Source organism: Salvelinus fontinalis, chromosome 3 (genome assembly GCF_029448725.1).
Source record: "Salvelinus fontinalis isolate EN_2023a chromosome 3, ASM2944872v1, whole genome shotgun sequence".
NCBI classification, from domain to species: domain Eukaryota; kingdom Metazoa; phylum Chordata; class Actinopteri; order Salmoniformes; family Salmonidae; genus Salvelinus; species Salvelinus fontinalis.
In genome coordinates, this window is record NC_074667.1 from 14537194 (window position 1) to 14554765 (window position 17572).

General features: G+C 40.0%; 2 protein-coding genes across 5 annotated transcripts in view; both read right to left on the minus strand.

The window, feature by feature from the left end:
- LOC129839684 (echinoderm microtubule-associated protein-like 6) overlaps window positions 1-8762 on the minus strand; it is a 57879-nt gene extending 49117 nt beyond the window's left edge. For all 3 annotated transcript variants that reach the window (XM_055907271.1, XM_055907263.1, XM_055907255.1), the window contains exons 1-5: window positions 7501-8762; window positions 2827-2986; window positions 2119-2217; window positions 1868-1936; window positions 1317-1502 (exon numbers count right to left, since the gene is read on the minus strand). In XM_055907271.1, coding sequence (XP_055763246.1) covers window positions 1317-1502; window positions 1868-1936; window positions 2119-2217; window positions 2827-2986; window positions 7501-7697 — 711 coding nt within the window. In that variant the 5' untranslated portion in view covers window positions 7698-8762. The remainder of the gene's footprint in view (window positions 1-1316; window positions 1503-1867; window positions 1937-2118; window positions 2218-2826; window positions 2987-7500) is intronic.
- A 3932-nt stretch (window positions 8763-12694) lies between these two features.
- Window positions 12695-17572, minus strand: part of LOC129839703 (spectrin beta chain, non-erythrocytic 1-like) — an 89880-nt gene continuing 85002 nt past the window's right edge. For both annotated transcript variants that reach the window (XM_055907283.1, XM_055907291.1), the window contains 4 exons: window positions 15137-15351; window positions 14798-14971; window positions 14507-14549; window positions 12695-14139 (listed from right to left, as the gene is read on the minus strand). In XM_055907283.1, coding sequence (XP_055763258.1) covers window positions 13921-14139; window positions 14507-14549; window positions 14798-14971; window positions 15137-15351 — 651 coding nt within the window. In that variant the 3' untranslated portion in view covers window positions 12695-13920. The remainder of the gene's footprint in view (window positions 14140-14506; window positions 14550-14797; window positions 14972-15136; window positions 15352-17572) is intronic.

The window sequence follows — 17572 nt, forward strand, 5'->3', positions numbered from 1 at the left end:
GAGTAGATGTGTCCAAACTTTTGACTGGTACTGTACATGAACACACATGTATTTCAAATATGTATTTAAAATATTTGAAAGAAATACTGGCCATCTCTGGGTATTGAAATGATTCCTCACCACACAAGTGTAGTTCGCCAAACTAACTCAACTACACTTCCCTTCGACCTCCTCTTCTCCACACCAACCCCACTAAGCTGATAGACATCATTTGCATGACCCTGGACCGTTTTTACACTACGATAGATTCGAGAGGTATCGAATGCCTCGTTCACCACCTCCGGAGGTTGCGGGCAACACTCGCCCGCGAGTCACCCTCCTCCACGCAGTCAGAATTGTCTCTTCAAGCTAAATGCTCCTACAGTAAAAATCTTAATGGCAGAGCAATGTTTTTGAAACAGCTGAAATGTATTAACATATTTTTTTTATTTTAGTATGTGAATACTCTGTGCATAGTTGTGTGGAACCCATGGAATTGTGGCTCTTCTACAAAAAAAACGTATGTTTTCAAATAGAGCCCATCTGCTCAATTTTGGCAGATGGAGGTGTTTTAGAAACCTTAGAATCTGCTCTTTCAGAATCAAATCGTCTGATCTGCATGAATGTCTGTAGGATAATTCGAAAAAGTAGCTTTTTGGTAAGCTCTGTTCCCTTATTTGTTAATTACACATGCTGCGCTGTTCATCAGTCTCTTCATTCACAAGACAATTGATAATATTGTCACCCATCAGACTATTGCCAATTTAATCTTGCCTTTAGGCTACATCTATTAGATGTGTGAAATTAGTTTCAATATAGTTCAGGTGTAGTTTGGATGGGCCATTCTCAGATGGGCAGCTAGCTGCCGGGTGAAGGAAGGGCAGGGGGGAAGAAATGACATGTTCTCCTAAAACTGCTTATAACGAAATCTCGTGATATTGAAATTCTAGCAACGTCAGTTTGTTAAATAGACATATTTAGCAAAAGCCAAGGACGGAGGGTTTCAATTTTAAATTCACATGCTCAATGGTAAGTGGCTACTGGAATGTTTACAGTAAATTTGAGCTGCAATACCTCTGCTTCAACTCTTTTCTGTCTGAATAGGCCCCTAGTCACAGCACCAATGTGACCAACTCGATGTCTACCAACTGGATGTCTACCATGGGTTGTCTGTGCGCCTCACAAATGTATATGCATTGGCATTAAAGCTAAACAAAATATAATTTGCTTGAGTTTACTGGTCGCAAGGCATGTGCATGGAAAAACAATACTATACAGTGTGATAATTCATTTGACCATAAATCCTCATTTTGTTTGTGAAGCTGCATTCCACTCACTCCATGGGCTGCTTGGACTGTGCGAGCCAGGTTCAGCCCCTTCCAGACATAGATGTCCCCATTCAGTGCTCCAGAGTATGTCACTTCTTCCTTTGCCGTGGCCAGGCACAGAATAGTCTGCAGGTCCCCGGTCTTCCCAAAGATCCCCCGCTTGGGTGTCAAGGCATTCCCACACAAGGTCCAGAACTGAGCAAAGAGAAAGTTCACTTTTTAGATGGCTCTGACAATGTTTATATGTTAAACATCAGCACTGGTAATGCTTTATGTTACCCAGTATTTTAGCCCGCTGTTAACCAGATAGTTAATTATTAGGTAATTACTTCACTGCATTGTAATTACACTTGACACAAACGTCACCATCTTCCATTTGGTACCAGATAGTTATCAATTGTGTTGAATTCTTTGAGGTAAGTACCAGAAAGTATCTATTGTTGCCCCATAGTTTCATAGTTCAAATCTTGTAAACACCAGGTAAGTACAAACTTAAAATGGGCTGTTAAATAAAGCATTACCATAGTTACACTAATTATGTGGCTAGGCTCGGGCCTCACCTTTATATGCTTCACCCCACAGCTTACGAGCCTATGAAGTTGGAACGGATCCCAGGCAATATCAAAGATCTGAAACAGCAGCAAAAGCAGTTATTATGACCTGTGACATTAAGGATCACACCAGTGACACTGCAGAGCTACATTTTCTGTCTGCTTCATAGCACTGACATACACAAAAATGACATTAAAATGACATGAACTCCTTAGTATCGACAGTGTAGATAATTGAAATGTAAAAAAATATACTATACCCTGTCTGAGTGTCCAGTTGCTGTAGCCAGGACTCTGCCTTTTCTCCAGTCCCAGACACACACTGTGTTTTTGGCATCCAGCCCAACAGAGGCTAATCGCTACACAAGGGGACAATAGAAAACCAATTAGTGGCAAATCAAACCTGCTTAAGTTTATCCCCTTTCTATGTTTAGGGTCACACCCATTCTGAAAAATGGCAGTCCTAAGGACACATTTTATACAACACTGTAAAACCATTATGCAACATTCTTCAAACATTTGCACAAGCTACTTTGCCATCTTACAGTGTCATTATAGTTCCTGCACCCATGAGTGCGTAGACAGGTCTTATTACATATTTACATATAGGTATAGGGATTACACATGTTGTTACAGGTGTACTACAGCTGTGACAAATAGGTGTAATATTTTACTGATCAGCAGTTACTGTGTAATGCTAAGTAATCCCATTTCGGTTATAAAGTAACTACTGTACATGGCATTAATAAAAACGCAACGTTAATGTTGTCAAAACCCTTGAATTTTCCCCTAGGTACAGATCTAGGATCAACTTCCCCTCCCTGAACCCTAAACTCATTAGTGAGGAAAATGCTAAACTGACCCAAGATCAGGGTCGATAGGAAACTTCACCCTACACCAAGAAACACAACTCCAAGTACTCAATCTAAGGTAAAATCCAAGGAGACCAGCTCAAAGGTGTTCCTCACCTGTCCGTCGATATCAAACGCCAGACAAGCCACCCCATGTGTGTGCACGTCTCGCAGGATGGACACAGTCTGCAAAGCGTATGTGTCCCAAACACAGATGTAAGGATCCTTCCCAACTTGTCCTGTGGCCACTTGAACTTTGTCAGGATGCATAGCAAGACTGTGTGGGTTGACCAGAGACAAATAACCATTATAAGCAGCAACTTAACAAAAAAATCCAATCAAATCAGATGTTATTTGTCACATGCGCAGAATACAACAGGTGAAATGCTTACTTACAAGCCTTTAACCAACAATGCAGTTTAAGAAATAGAGTTAAGAAAATATTTACTAAATAAACTAAAGTAAAAAATATAAAATAAAAAGAAACACAATATAATAACAATAACAAGGCTATATACTGAGTCAATGTGCGAGGGTTCAAGTTAGTCGAGGTCCTTTGTACATTTAGGTAAGGGTAAAGTGACTATGCATAGATAATAAACAGCGAGTTGCGGGGGGGGGATCGGAGGTGTCTATGTAAATAGTCCAGGTGGCCATTTGATTAATTGTTCAGCAGTCTTATGGCTTGGGGGTAGACGCTGTTAAGGAACCTTTTGGTCCTAGACTTGGTGCTCCGGTACAACTTATATGAAACATACTGATATTCATAAACATTGGTTAACATGTATTTTCTATGCCTTTAAAGATGGAATCTGCAGTAAAACAGCACTGCTGTCCGCCCCACTGCCGTTGTTCTAGTTTTTATTTTGTTGACGAAGCGGTGGTGCGGAGTGTTCTATCACGTGTGCAATGACGTCCGAGGGGGGAAAAAACTGGGTTTGTGGTTTTCAGTAACTTCTTTGCTGTTGTAATATCGCTAATGGACGTGGCGGTTTCACCATTAAGGATTCCAGTTTTAATTTCCCAGCCAACATCACATAAAATGTATCCACCATTTTATTTCCAATTGTAATCCAGATAATATCCATATAATACCTTGACAATATGATTATTGGCTCATTCCGTGTGAAAATGTAAAAACAATGACCAAGATGTGGTCATCACATCCATAGAAAGGTCCTGTGGGGAAGGATATTCTTTATATTTGCCATTGTGTACAAAAGGATCACTGAGATATAATTTAAAAAGTTGAGGTATTTGTACAATGTTGGACTTGAAGGCCTCATTTATTCAGTCTTACTTTTAGTTTGTAGCAAGTCTTGGTGTCATTTGAAGCGTTACCGTGCTTTGACATAAGTAGTGTTTAGAATTGGATGAAAAAATACATTTTCAGCTTAGGATAAGACACATTTGAATCTAAATCTGCACTGGTGTTGTATTTACTTATTTTTGACAGTTGTGCACAGTGTTTGGCCCTTCTAACTCCTTTTAACCACAGGCCGGTGTCCAGCTGTAGAATAGGGAGAGGGTGGGTTGATTCCAGAGGCAATCGATGAGTCACATAGGTCAAGCATCGTGCCCACGAGCACGAGTAAACTGGCCATGTGGTGGCTGACACACACGCACGTAATCCTCAAACCATTTGTTAGGATTTACTCCGGCATAATTGGAAATGCAGATAATGTTGTAAGTGACTACAAACCGAAAATCAGTGCTTTAATTCTCAATGTTGACATCATCAGCAATCTCCACATCCCCATTGTCAGCAGTTTTATTCTCCTCTGTCTGCTTGCATCAGGCATTGTCACGCACAGATAGAGCTGAACTAGCGGATTGCAGTGACTCTCATCAGCCCTTGTGCGGACTGGCACATGCTTCCTCCAATTATTCTCCTCAAAGCAAGACCCAAGGTTGCATGTCATCCTCACGGACAGTGAGTGACTGTGTTCCCTGTATAGGGCAATACATGAAGATAAACATGATTTTCAATGCTTTGCCCATCATCTCATGAACTTCCCATGAATCTTTAATCCCTAGATGCTGTCCCAGTAAAAACTTTCATTGCACTTCTTTATCATGTCAAGTGGTCAAGTCAACCATACTTCAGTATTGTTCCATGCCTACTACTGGTTTCCCAGTTTAGATGGTCTTTACAATGCTGCTTATGAAAGTCCATCTAACAGCAAACTGGTGGCGTTTTGCTGATGAAAAAAATCCCAGAATGTAGCTTGAACTCCACAAGCCAACAAAACTCACCTCTGAGGGGAAAGTGAATACAATATGTTTTCCTAATTTCATAGTTATATTTACAAGGAAACCTATCCAGCACTACGGTGACTAAACACTGAACTCAGAACCCAGGCTTTAAAAATATATATAATTGGTTTGCAGTTCATCACATAAATTCACAGAAAATCCTGCATCCCTTTCTGCTCATGGTTGGTGATTCCCCCTCCGGTGATTCCCTCCCTACATTAGCATATAGTCCATTGGTATGCGGAAATTCTGCTAATTCTGGTGCATATGTTAAGGCCATAGCTTATCCGCTTCTCATCCACGTCAATTGAAATGCTTATCAATTTTCATGAAGGCTACATGTAACATAATTTGAGGCAGCTGTCCAACGTTTACAAGCATATAAGGCTACCTCTTTATGTGAAGTGTTGTAGAACAAATAGCTATTATAATGGTCTTCATTATAATACTACAGGTATAGGCTATATCAATATGAATTGTAAAGTAAAAAAATTACTGCATGCAGAAACTAGCAATGGGCCGTGTTAGTGCATTTAATCACACATTCCATTGAGCATGAATAGATGAATGATGAAATAAATAAAATTAACTATGAAGTCTGCAAATACTACACAGACAAGCCACTGTATGTTAGTAATGTGTACCTGATACAAGGTCTTGAAATGCAACCATTCAACAGCTATGAATTAAAGAAGCGAAAACAGGCAATCCTCAGGACAAGTTGTTTTCTGATTGGATGACTAATACCTCACTGGCCCAATCATGAGGTTAAATTTCCCTCACATGGTGATGTCAATGGATTAACTCGAAAAGACAATTTTCTATTTCACCATTCCCAGACACCAATGCTAGCAAGTAGCAAGAATAAACACTAACATAATGGGTAAGGCGCACAAACTAGTATAGGAAGTTCAATGGCAATGGTCTTGAGTCTGCTGTGTCAACTATGTAGGCTGGGAGAATCCCCTCTCCTTGCCTCCGTCTCAAAACCCATTGGACGAAAAGGTCAGAGGGGAGGGACCTCTGGCTTTCTCATCCAATGGGTTTTGAGAAGGAGAGGAGGAGAGATGAGTGAGGGTGCGAGGAGTATGCAATTGAGATCTTCCCATAAACCGTTAAAGTAATGTCTCTCTGAAGTCAGTGGCAAAAATTGGTGCCTGTACCGTCTTTACAATGATTGGGGAACCACTGGTTTATGGACATAATTTTAAGTGCTTCTAATAGTCTGTCAATAAACTCCTCTGTTCAAAAGTAATCTGTTAACACCCATCTATGCAAGTGCAAATCCAGAGGTTCAAATGTTGCATTTCAGTCATTTTCTGGTTCATTTTCACACAGAATGACCATAATCTAAATGTCTGTGGATTAGGGCCTTACATGCTTGATGAAGAAGCTGATGAAGAGATCACTAGGCATTTGCAGACACTTTGCTTGGTTTTGGGGTGCTTGGCACTTTCTCATTCAAACGAAATGATAACTAACGTCTGGCTCATATTCATTAGGCACCAAACAGCAGAAAACAAATTAAAACAAGGAAGGTCTACATGAATAAGAAATGCTTGTTTTACTTTATTTTTCAATGATTTACACTAAAACAAACAGCAAACTATCAACTGGAACATTGTTGATACACAACAGCTTGCTGGGGTTACAGTTAGTGCTAGACGGGTAAGGTGTATGGTTAGGGCTAGATCTGATGATATGGCCTGTCTGGCATTCTGACTTACTGTAATTGAATGAGAGCTAACATGATTGCGAGGCTATTGTAGCAGAGGTGATTTGGAATTCTGTTTTTTGATGAGGTAGGCCTATAGCCCTGCCCACGAGCAGATGGGAATTTCCTGTTGGTCTAATGGTTAAGACGCTGGTTTCTTGAGTGAGATGGCCTCAGAATGAATCTGGCCAGCTACATTTGTGCCTAACTTGGGACGGTCTCTCGCGGAGGAGGTCAAAAGGGGGTAAATATAGTAGAGGTGATTTGGAATCTCCCTCTCATGATAAGGTAGCTCTGTCTGCAAATTAAAACCAGTGTCGCCCTTGGTCCAAGTGGGAATTCCCTGTTTTCCTAAAGACGTTGGTTTACCGAGTGAGACAACAGTGGTACATTCGTACATTCATATGCTCGACCAAATTCACTACTAGTGTTGTTGTTAAAATGACATAAAGTAGCTTCACTAAGTTACTTGCCGGATGCCGTTTGTAAAGCCTGGACTTCTTGTGGAATGCAAACCGCAGTCAGTGTGACCCTATTATGACCCTGGCGTAACTTCACCGAGGAGTAATATTCCCTGTGAGTGGTTCAGTATAGCATGGCTTCCAAACCCTCTCCTTGGGGACTGGACCATCAGATGTTTCACATATTTATTGTAGCCCTGAACTGGCACATCTGATTAAATTAGTCAACTAATCATCAAGGCCTTTTTAATCAGGTGTGCCAGTTTAGGGCTACAACAAATATGTGAAACGTCTGGTGGTCCCAGAGGAGAGTGTTGTGAAGTACTGCAGTATAGGGAGAGTAACTTTGAGGTAACTTACCTGATAATGTCATCATTGTGTCCCAAAAAGAACTTCTGAGTGTGTTCTCTGGTGTTGTAAACCACGCCAACTCCAGCGACAAAATATACAATCTCCTTCCCAGCAGTGTAATACAAATTGTTGCGACACTGATGCCCCCTGTAACCATGAATCCATTCCAACCTCAGTTGGCAACGTGGAGCAGTCTTGTCTGCCATGCTTTGTCAGACTATTGGACAATTGTACTTGGCTAAACTGCAATTCAACCTCAATCTCAGATTAACTCTATTCCAAAAATGCAGCAACATGAACACAGAGTAAAATCCTAGAGGCTGGTCAAGAGAGTATGGCCACTAGTGTGTCACACTAATGAGATATCCGTTCTCCCTTGTCTGTTCCCAATCCCCTTTTCTCTACATTCCAGTATCATGGATTATACTTGTTACATTCAGATGGCCTCATGAATCAACACGACCAATGAAATTATGTTGCCTCTTCCAATTGCCTTCTATTTAGCATTTTATATTCTACATAAAACCGGGGTGGAACCGGTGAACTATATGACATAAATTGATATGAAATAGCCATTATACTCTATAGCTTTTTAGCAATTCAAGGCATTTAAGATATAACCCCGACTACTCTAATCCTATGTCATCTCATTCAGCTATTACAGCTCAATAGTCCTCAATTGTGGCTCACAAAACGCAAGAGTGGAAATGCATGTCAAAGGGCTATACTGTCTTAAACGGTTGGGTGCGATATCAGGCGAAAAATATACATATCTGACAGAATGGTATTTCGTTCGGGTTTCAATCATACAGCCGTGGCAAACCTCTTGACGATTTCGATTGACATCGACCGTGAAGTATTTGCCTTGTGCTTATTCCAGTTGAAATCAACGGATTACAACGCCGATATACACACCGTCGATTCCCATGCAAAGCAGAATAATTGTATCAGCTCCAATACGCTCGGCGCGTTTCCGTCATTTATTCGCATCCCAAATTATGCTCAACACTAGGTGAGCTGGAATTGATGGGAATTAGAAACCGGTCCATATAGAAAGAACGCACAAATTAAGATGAGGAAGGGTACAACACACGGAATCGTTTTTTTTCGGAGGATGATATCCTTGGACTAAACGACTCTGACGTATGCAGGATCCTCTTCACGAGCGTTCTCGACGCAATCTTTTTGAGAATAGGGGCTCTCGTTGCCTTTACGCCTGCGGTGGTGCTTGGTTACCACGACGCTTCGTAGGCAATCTCCCATTTTAGCAATGGATTTTGGAGCTTGGAGTTCTCTAGTGTCGTCAAAACCATTACGATTATGGAACTGGCATCTCCAAACAATGACTACCACCAGCCACCAACAAAGCTCGAGCTCTGTCCTTGGTACCTGATAGATAGAGTAATGTTTCGGATGTGCTCGAGCGCTGTCCTTGGTAGATGATAGGGTCACAGAGTTTCTCAACACAGAGGCGCAACATTGCAAGACTTCCGGGAGCGCTTGCCAAACAGACCAAACAGACCAGAGCGCGGTTTGGGCTTTGAGAAGTCAATGATTAGTTGTTAATTTTCTTGAAATCTAAAGGCACAACCTAGATTCGAGACAATATTTTAAGTACTTGAACATGTTATTACTTCAACCTTTTGAATCCAGGCTGTGTCACATCCAGCCGTGATTGGGAGTCCTATAGGGCAGCACACAAATGGCCCAGCGTCACCCGGGTTTGGCCGGGGTAGGCCGTCATTGTAAATAACAATTTGTTCTTAACTGACTTGCCTAGTTAAATAAAGGTTGAATAAATTAAATTAAATAAAAAGTGACAAATTGACACGTTTTAATTTTCATGAAAAACAACTTTAAATTGAAGGAGTGCCTTTGATGTGACGGCCTGCACAAGCCCAGTTCGGCATGAGACGACCTTAGACCCGATTAAGTGTTTCTACGCATGAGTTTAGCTAGTCAACGTCACCATGACATCACAGATAGAACAATGGGTTAGTTAAAAAAAATCTTTGATGACATCGTCACGAGTGTGTTTGGAGATTTCAATTGGAGAACCAGTTTTAGCCTACACTGTACTGTCTTGATAGGGTGATTTGTCAGATGTAGGCTGCTAGGCTACACCAGTCATTAGTTACCACAGCCACAAAGTCACAAACCCCGCCTATTCCTACAATTTCTCTTCTTAAAAAGTATTTGAAGATGGTCATACCATGGATCATTTAGCTATTTGATTTAAAATTTTAGATATAAAAAAATATGTATACTTGATAAAATATTGAATTTGGCCTTTACTACTATAGCCCATAGTAAAGCATTGAATAACACATTCATAAATGCCAAGACAGACAGTCAAAATCATAAAGAAGTACTGAGTAAAGGGTCTGAGTACTTAAATGTGATATTTCCGTTTTTCTAAATTTGTTAAAACGTGTTTTTCAATTGTCATTATGGGGTATTGTGTGTAGATTGATGAAGATCTATTTTTATTTGATCCATTTTAGAATAAGGCTGTAACGTAACAAAATTTGGAAAAAGTCAAGAGGTCTGAATACTTTCCGAATGCACTGTATATACAAAAGTATGTGGATACCCCGTCATGCAATCTCCATTGACAAACATTGTCAGTAGAATGGCCCTGAAGAACTCAGTGACATTCAACGTGGCGCCGTCATAGGATGCCACCTTTCCAACAAGTTAGTTATGTCAAATTTCTACCCTGCTAGAGCTGCCCCGGTCAATTGTAAGTGCTGTTATTGTGAAGTGGAAACGTCTAGGAGCAACAAGAATGGGACCGCCGAGTGCTGAAGTGCGTAGCCCATAAAACAACAACACTCACTGCCTCTGGAAACAACATCAGCAAAATAACTGTTTGTCGGGAGCTTCATGAAATGGGTTTCCATGGCCGAGCAGCTGCACACAAGCCTAAGATCACCATGCGCAATGCCAAGTGTCGGCTGGAGTGGTGTAAAGCTTGCCTCCATTGGACTCTGAAGCAGTGGAAATGCGTTCTCTAGAGTGATGAATCACGCTTCACCATCTGGCAGTCCGACAGACGTATCTGGGTTTAGCGGATGCCAGGAGAACGCTACCTGCCCCAATGCAAAGTGCCAACTGTAAAGTTTGGTGGAGGAGAAATATTGGTCTGGGCTGTTTTCATGGTTTGGGCTAGGCCCCTTAGTTTCAGTGAAGGGAAATCTTAACACTAAAGCATACAATGACTTTCTAGACGATGCTGTGCTTCCAACTTCGTGGCAACAATTTGGCGAAGGCCCTTTCCTGTTTCAGCATGACAATGCCCCCGTGCACAAAGTGAGGTCCATACAGAGGCAACCACCATTGTTACGATATAACAATGTTATATCATTTGTCTTACATCTAGCTAGCCTAGTAGACAGGATTTCCACTAGATAGCACAGACACAAAGACAAAATTGGCTATGCTATCATAGAAATTTATGAAAATAAAAAATTGCCTTAACTTAAGGTTAGCAGCAGTGGTGTAAACTACCTAAGTAAAAACTACTTTAAAGAACTACTTAAGTCGTTTTTTTGGGTATCTATACTTTACTTAACTATTTCTATTTTTGACAACTTTTACTTCACTACATTCCTATGGAAAATAGTGTACTTTTTACTCATAACGTACTTGTTGCATTTTGAATGCTTAGCAGGACAGGAAAGTGGTCCAATTCACACACTTAAAATGAAAGGTTCACCCATTTTGAATGTTATATTGTTTTTGTGCATCTCTGAGTGATGTTCTATCGACTCACTGGGTCATTTCATGTTTTCATTTGTAGCTGAGTTATTGGCGTTCAATCAGGCAGAAATCTGTTCGGTATGACGAAGCACTGTGATAAAGTTGCTCTCACTACACTGGAAAACGACTTTTAGATCGCGAAAACGTCTATTCTACATGGCAGATTTCAATACTGGCCCATGTCATAACTCGGGAGGATGTCTTCTCTTGCGATATTCCTACCTCAATAAATTAGTAATTTAACAGAGCGACTAGCACATTTTTTTCCGATTTGCCTGCCTCTTCAGTTCAGGGTGCATTGCATGGTGCCGTTGTCAGAGATATTAGAGAAAGGAGATAGAGTACCACTCATCATATTTTCAAACATGGTGGTGGCTGCATCATGTTATGGGTATCCTTGTCATCGGAAAGGACTATGGAGTTTTTTTAGGATACAAATAAACGTAACAGAGCTAAGCACAGGCAAGATGCTTACTAGAGTGGTCTAGTTACAGTTTTGATTTAAATCGGCTTGAAAATATATGGCAAGACTTGAAAATGACTGTCTTGCAATGATCAAAAACCAACTTGACAGAGCTTGACAATTTTTTTAAGAATAATTGGCAAATATTGTACAATCCAGGTGTGCAATGTTCTTAGAAACTTACCCAGAAAGACTCGCAGCTGTAACCACTGCCAAAGGTGATTCTAACATGTTTTGAATCAGAGAGCTGAATACTTATGCAACAACTATATTTTAGTTATTTAATTTGTATTAATCTTTTTTTTAAAGTTGAATACTTATCTAATCAAGATATATTAGTGTTTTATTTTCCATAATAATAAAAAAATAATTTTAGAATTTTTCTTCCACTGACATTACAGTATTTTGTGCAGACGTTGACAAAAAATAACAATTAAATCCATTTTTATCCCACTTTGTAACACAACAAAATGTGGAAAAGTCAAAGGGTGCGAATACTTTCTGAAGGCACTGTATGACAGAAGATAAGCAGCATGTAGCTAATTATAGACAAGTTGACAAACAGCCTATCAAAATGTCAGAAATTATAATATGTAAGGTAGGCAGGAAAATAAATATCCTGCAACCCGTCAATAGCGCATTTTCTGTATTTGCAGTTTAGGGTGCAGTGTGGGCCTTTCACTTTATCACATATACAGTAGCAAGGCAGTTGCAGATGGGTTATTAGCAATTGCAGGCTGTTGCGGGTTAACAAAAATCTGGCCCGCACATGCAAGTGTATAAGGTGCCCTGTGCGGAAGTTATAGACTAGGGCATTTCAACTTTGAATGTGTATTTACAGTTACAAGACAAGTGGCTGCATTGATTGCACAGAACAGACAGAGTAGACTTAAAGTACTCATTAGATTACAGCAAGGTTCAACATTTTCAAGCAGACGAGCTCCACTTTTCCTAAACCATAGAGAACACACAGACCCATAATGTTTAATAGCATTTTAATGACGTCGCACATATTTGAGAGAGAGAGAGAGAGAGAGAGAGAGAGAAAAAAAAAAAAGTCTACAGGTGCAGTTTCATACATCAGAAAGCCAGGTCAATGTTCTATATATGCCCAAAGACCCAGGCATTGCAAAGAATTTCATTCCTATTACCGGTACATAATTTCTGATTGTGCAGTAAGATTTTTTTTCTCAATACAATAGATACAGTGACAAAGAAATGCACGCTATGTATCAATTAGCAGGATAACGTAGCAAAATTATAATGTGCAGTGCTAGAGCAACAAGCAAGCAACCTTTTTTTGCAGTAAATGCTGAATTTCCACGTTTCCATTTAACATCAATGCTTAAAGTGTTTATTATACATACTGATTTTATAATCTGTAGCCAACTATAACTATTTGGAAACATATATTATGATGCAACTCAAGAGGGACAAAAGTAAACAAAGGAAAAACATGTTAAAAAAATTACTGGTCCATCATATATATAAAACATTATTCCACGAGGAAATAATTTCAAGACATTTATCTTGTTTCAATTACAGGTGTATTATTAGGCTTATCTTGACCTAAAAAGGCATGCGCTTACTGATAATACTGGCTAACTATGCCCTTTCGGAGCCTGATATTTTCTCGAGGTTGTTTGATTTAAATTTAAACTCAAGTAGGATTCATAGTAAATTATGTTGAAAAGTTGCATTACATTTTTTATTCAATATGTGTATGTGCAGTCACAAAACGGAATTATTTTGAAGCAATGTTGTCTCCCTATCCAACAGCAAAAAGAGAATGTAGGCCTGCCTCTTGTAGACACCCTCACAAAATTGAGGAAACGTTTAAATACTCAGACCCATTTTAACAAAACACAATGACAAGGAAAAAGCACAAAAACACACAAAACACATTTTTACAAGTAAATAATTAACTTTAAAAAAAAGAATAGTCCTCATGATATTACCAAATCAATTTCATGATGAAACCTGCCCCATACACCTTGACACTAACAAAGTACAAATGTTTATTTTACTTGTATTTGTATTTCAAGTCTCAATCGATTTACCCAATTCAAGGAACATTAGGCACAGCATGTGGTGTAGTTGAGCTGGAGTATCATTGTGGCTTGGCAGACAAAAATGAAAAAAAAAGTAAAGGAAAAAAAATACTGCACTAATAAAAAACTGAAAGTCTTCATTGCTGAGAAACTTTAGAGTTTTTTCTTGCCAAAGAGGCTGAATCGCTTCTCCTTGTCCTTCTCTTTGTCTTTCTCCCGCTTGCCCGGGCTGGATTCGCTGGTGAGGGTGACAGTGGCGGGCAGGGTCTGGGCTCGGCTCGATGCCGGAGTGCTCTGGTTGCTGGGCGTAATCGATACCTTGTCAGGTGTCCCCGCATTCAGAATGGCCTGGATCCATGTGCTCATCTCCTCCTGTAAGGGGTCATTGAAAGGTCAGTTTCCTAAACACTTTTTAGCTAATTCTCTGTCTCAAAAAGAGAATGGCAATTGTAATGATCTATGTTTATAAGTGAATGAAATTAGCCAAAGAAGTACTTTTCTTTTCTACAAGTGGACTGAGTCTGGGTCGTCATGAGATAAAAAGTTCCACATTAGCGTGGGAATGTTTGGGAAACTCACCCTAGAAGAATAAGTACATCTGTTTAACAACTAGCCCAGGAATTAGGTTTTGTAGTCAAGACCAGGGCCTTTACAGTATACCCACTGTTTTGTTTTGGCCTACTGAAACAATCTTTAAGAGATGACACAAAATATTAAACAGGAAAGGAAACAGACTTACTTCTTCTTTGGCTTGGAAGAGATATTCATTTCCATCCGTAACTCTGAAATAAAAATGAAAAAAATGTTGGTAACTTTCTAAACATATATATATGAGATTCAAAAGAGATTCGGATAGCAACATTTGCAAAAAAAAAAAATATTTCTGAAATGGCAGTCAACAAAATTAACTAGAACATTAAGAAATCAGATTTAGGCAGTTAGCGTAATGAAGTGCAACTAAGAGGATCCACTTCTGGGGCGATTCCGTGAGAAGGACCTTGAACACAACTCTCGTTTTATAATTTTTAACCTGAGTTTGAAGACATGCTTCTTTTTTTTGTAATCCATGGCCACATCACACACAGCCCCCATTAGACTGATCGGAATCGCATTGTGGTAGGGGATGCCTTGACCAGCAGCCTTGTTGTCTTTGTAGAAGCCCATTTCCTGATTGTTGATAACGCAGTACACGTTATGCCAGGATCTGAAAAAGAGAGCCCAATGAGTCATTGTAAGTCTGGGATGCACTGTTTAACACAAGTTAACTCCCTTCAAATAATATATTTTATGTAAAAATAAACTGTATTATTAAATTACTTCTTCCAAACAATGCTATTTGGATTCTCTCTTTTGATCCAGTTCACCATACCTGCTTGAGGCCTTCTTGTTGTGACCCTCCCACTCATGCTTGCGATGCAGGAAGCCCTCCAGCTGAGCCGCAGGCAAATCCTGGTTCTGGGTCGGCAACGTGGAGGACAGGCTGCCCTTGCCCCGCCGGCTGGCTGTGGGTGAAGGAATGGGGCTCGGGTCCTTTGAGTTCTGCTCCGCCACTCCATTCATGATCTCAACTCTGTCCACGCCATTCTGAAAGAGAGAAGAGAAGAGAAGAGAAAAGAGAGAGAGAGAGACCCCAATCATGCGTTAAATCTAGAATATGCAATGCTAATAGCTAATTTTGGTTTCTGACTTGTATTTGGACAAAGAATCTTGACTGAGTAGGACTCTTCTTGCCTCGGGCTGTGATTGAGCCCTTGACCTGTTGGAGTGTTGGAACACGCTGAGCCAGGAGCTTATGTCTACACCAAATGAGCCTGTGTGCATGGACAACTCGTCGGCTGTGAACGGAGAAAGGTAATAAGCCATGTAAGTCATTAGAGCAGCCTCGAATGAGGCTGATATCTAAACTATAATTTCCCTCGTCAGAAATGAGCCCAATATAACATATTGGTCCATATTATGAGGCAGGTGTGCTATTTAGCAATAGGCATTATCACCTGATTTAGCCCACCTGATGCAACATAGTGGCTGTAAATAAATAAGCTGAAATGTTGCACATTTCCAATTACCCCACTGGGCTAATCATTAGCTAGGTCACAAAAAATTAAGTCGAAACATTCGGCTATATTGTTGCTAGTTACAGCAACATATTGATGACTTGAACGTCAAAGGCGGAGGTAGCGGTCCTGCTGCTGGGTTGTTGCCCTCCTACGGCCTCCTACACGTCTCCTGATGTACTGGCCTGTCTTCTGGTAGCGCCTCCATGCTCTGGACACTACGCTGACAGACACAGCAAACCTTCTTGCCACAGCTCGCATCGATGTGCCATCCTGGATGAGCTGCACTACCTGAGCCACTTGTGTGGGTTGTAGACTCCGTCTCATTCTACCACTAGAGTGAAAGCACCGCCAGCATTCAAAAGTGACCAAAACATCAGCCAGGAAGCATAGGAACTGAGAAGTGGTCCGTGGTCACTACCTGCAGAACCACTCCTTTATTGGGGGTGTCTTGCTAATTGCCTATAATTTCCACCTTTTGTCTATTCCATTTGCACAACAGTATGTGAAATTTACTGTCAATCAATGTTGCTTCCTAAGTGGACAGTTTGATTTCACAGAAGTGTGATTTACTTGGCGTTACATTGTGTTGTTTAAGTGTTCCCTTTATTTTTTTGAGCAGTGTATTTGATTATTTGTTATTTAAATACTTATTTTCTGTGCATTTGAGTACTTTAAAATAATGTGGCCCAAATCAACTACTGCTATTGGAAGTATTTGAAAGTATTTTCAAACAATTTTCAATAAATAGCCTACTATTTGTAAGAATTTTCAAATACTTATTTCAAATACTATTTTCAAATGCCTGGGTTACATGCAGGGAAGTGTATTTGAGTTTTCAAATAGTTTTCAAGTGTATTTCCAAATATATAACAATAATCAACTATTTGTCTTTTTTTTTTTTTTTTAAGAGTAAATATTTACTTTGAAATGTCTTTGAAAGTAATTCAAATACCCTAAATAGTATTTGAACCCAGGTCTGCACCAATGCACTCTGTTTGTACTTTGAATCCCCATATGGATCCCCATATACCCTAAATAGTATTTGAACCCAGGTCTGCACCAATGCCCTCTGTATTTGTATATGGATCCCCATATGAATCCCCATATACCCTAAATAGTATTTGAACCCAGGTCTGCACCAATGCCCTCTGTATTTGTATATGGATCCCCATATGGATCCCCATATGGATCCCCATATACCCTAAATAGTATTTGAACCCAGGTCTGCACCAATGCACTCTGTTTGTACTTGTATATGGATCCCCATTAGCTGCTGCTTTCTTCCTGGGGTTCAGCAAAATTAATGCAGTTATACAATTTTAAAAACATTACAATACATTCAGATTTCACAACACACTGTGTGCCCTCAGGCCTCTACTCCACCACTACCACATATCTACAATACAAAATCCATGTTTACGTGTGTGTATGTTATCGTGTGTGTGAATGCATGTGTATCTGCCTATGTATTTTAAAATCTAATTATACTCCTTGCATCAGTTACTTGATGTGGAATAGAGTTCCATTTAGTCATGCCTCTATGTAGTACTGTGCGCCTCCCATAGTCTGTTCTGGACTTGTGGACTGTGAAGAGACCTCTTGTGGCATGTCTTGTGGGATATGCATGGGTGTCGGTACATTCAACATGTCAATACCTCTTAGAAATACAAGTATTGATGAAGTCAATCTCTCCCACACTTTGAGCCAGGAGAGATTGACATGCATATTATTGATGTTAGCTCTGTGTT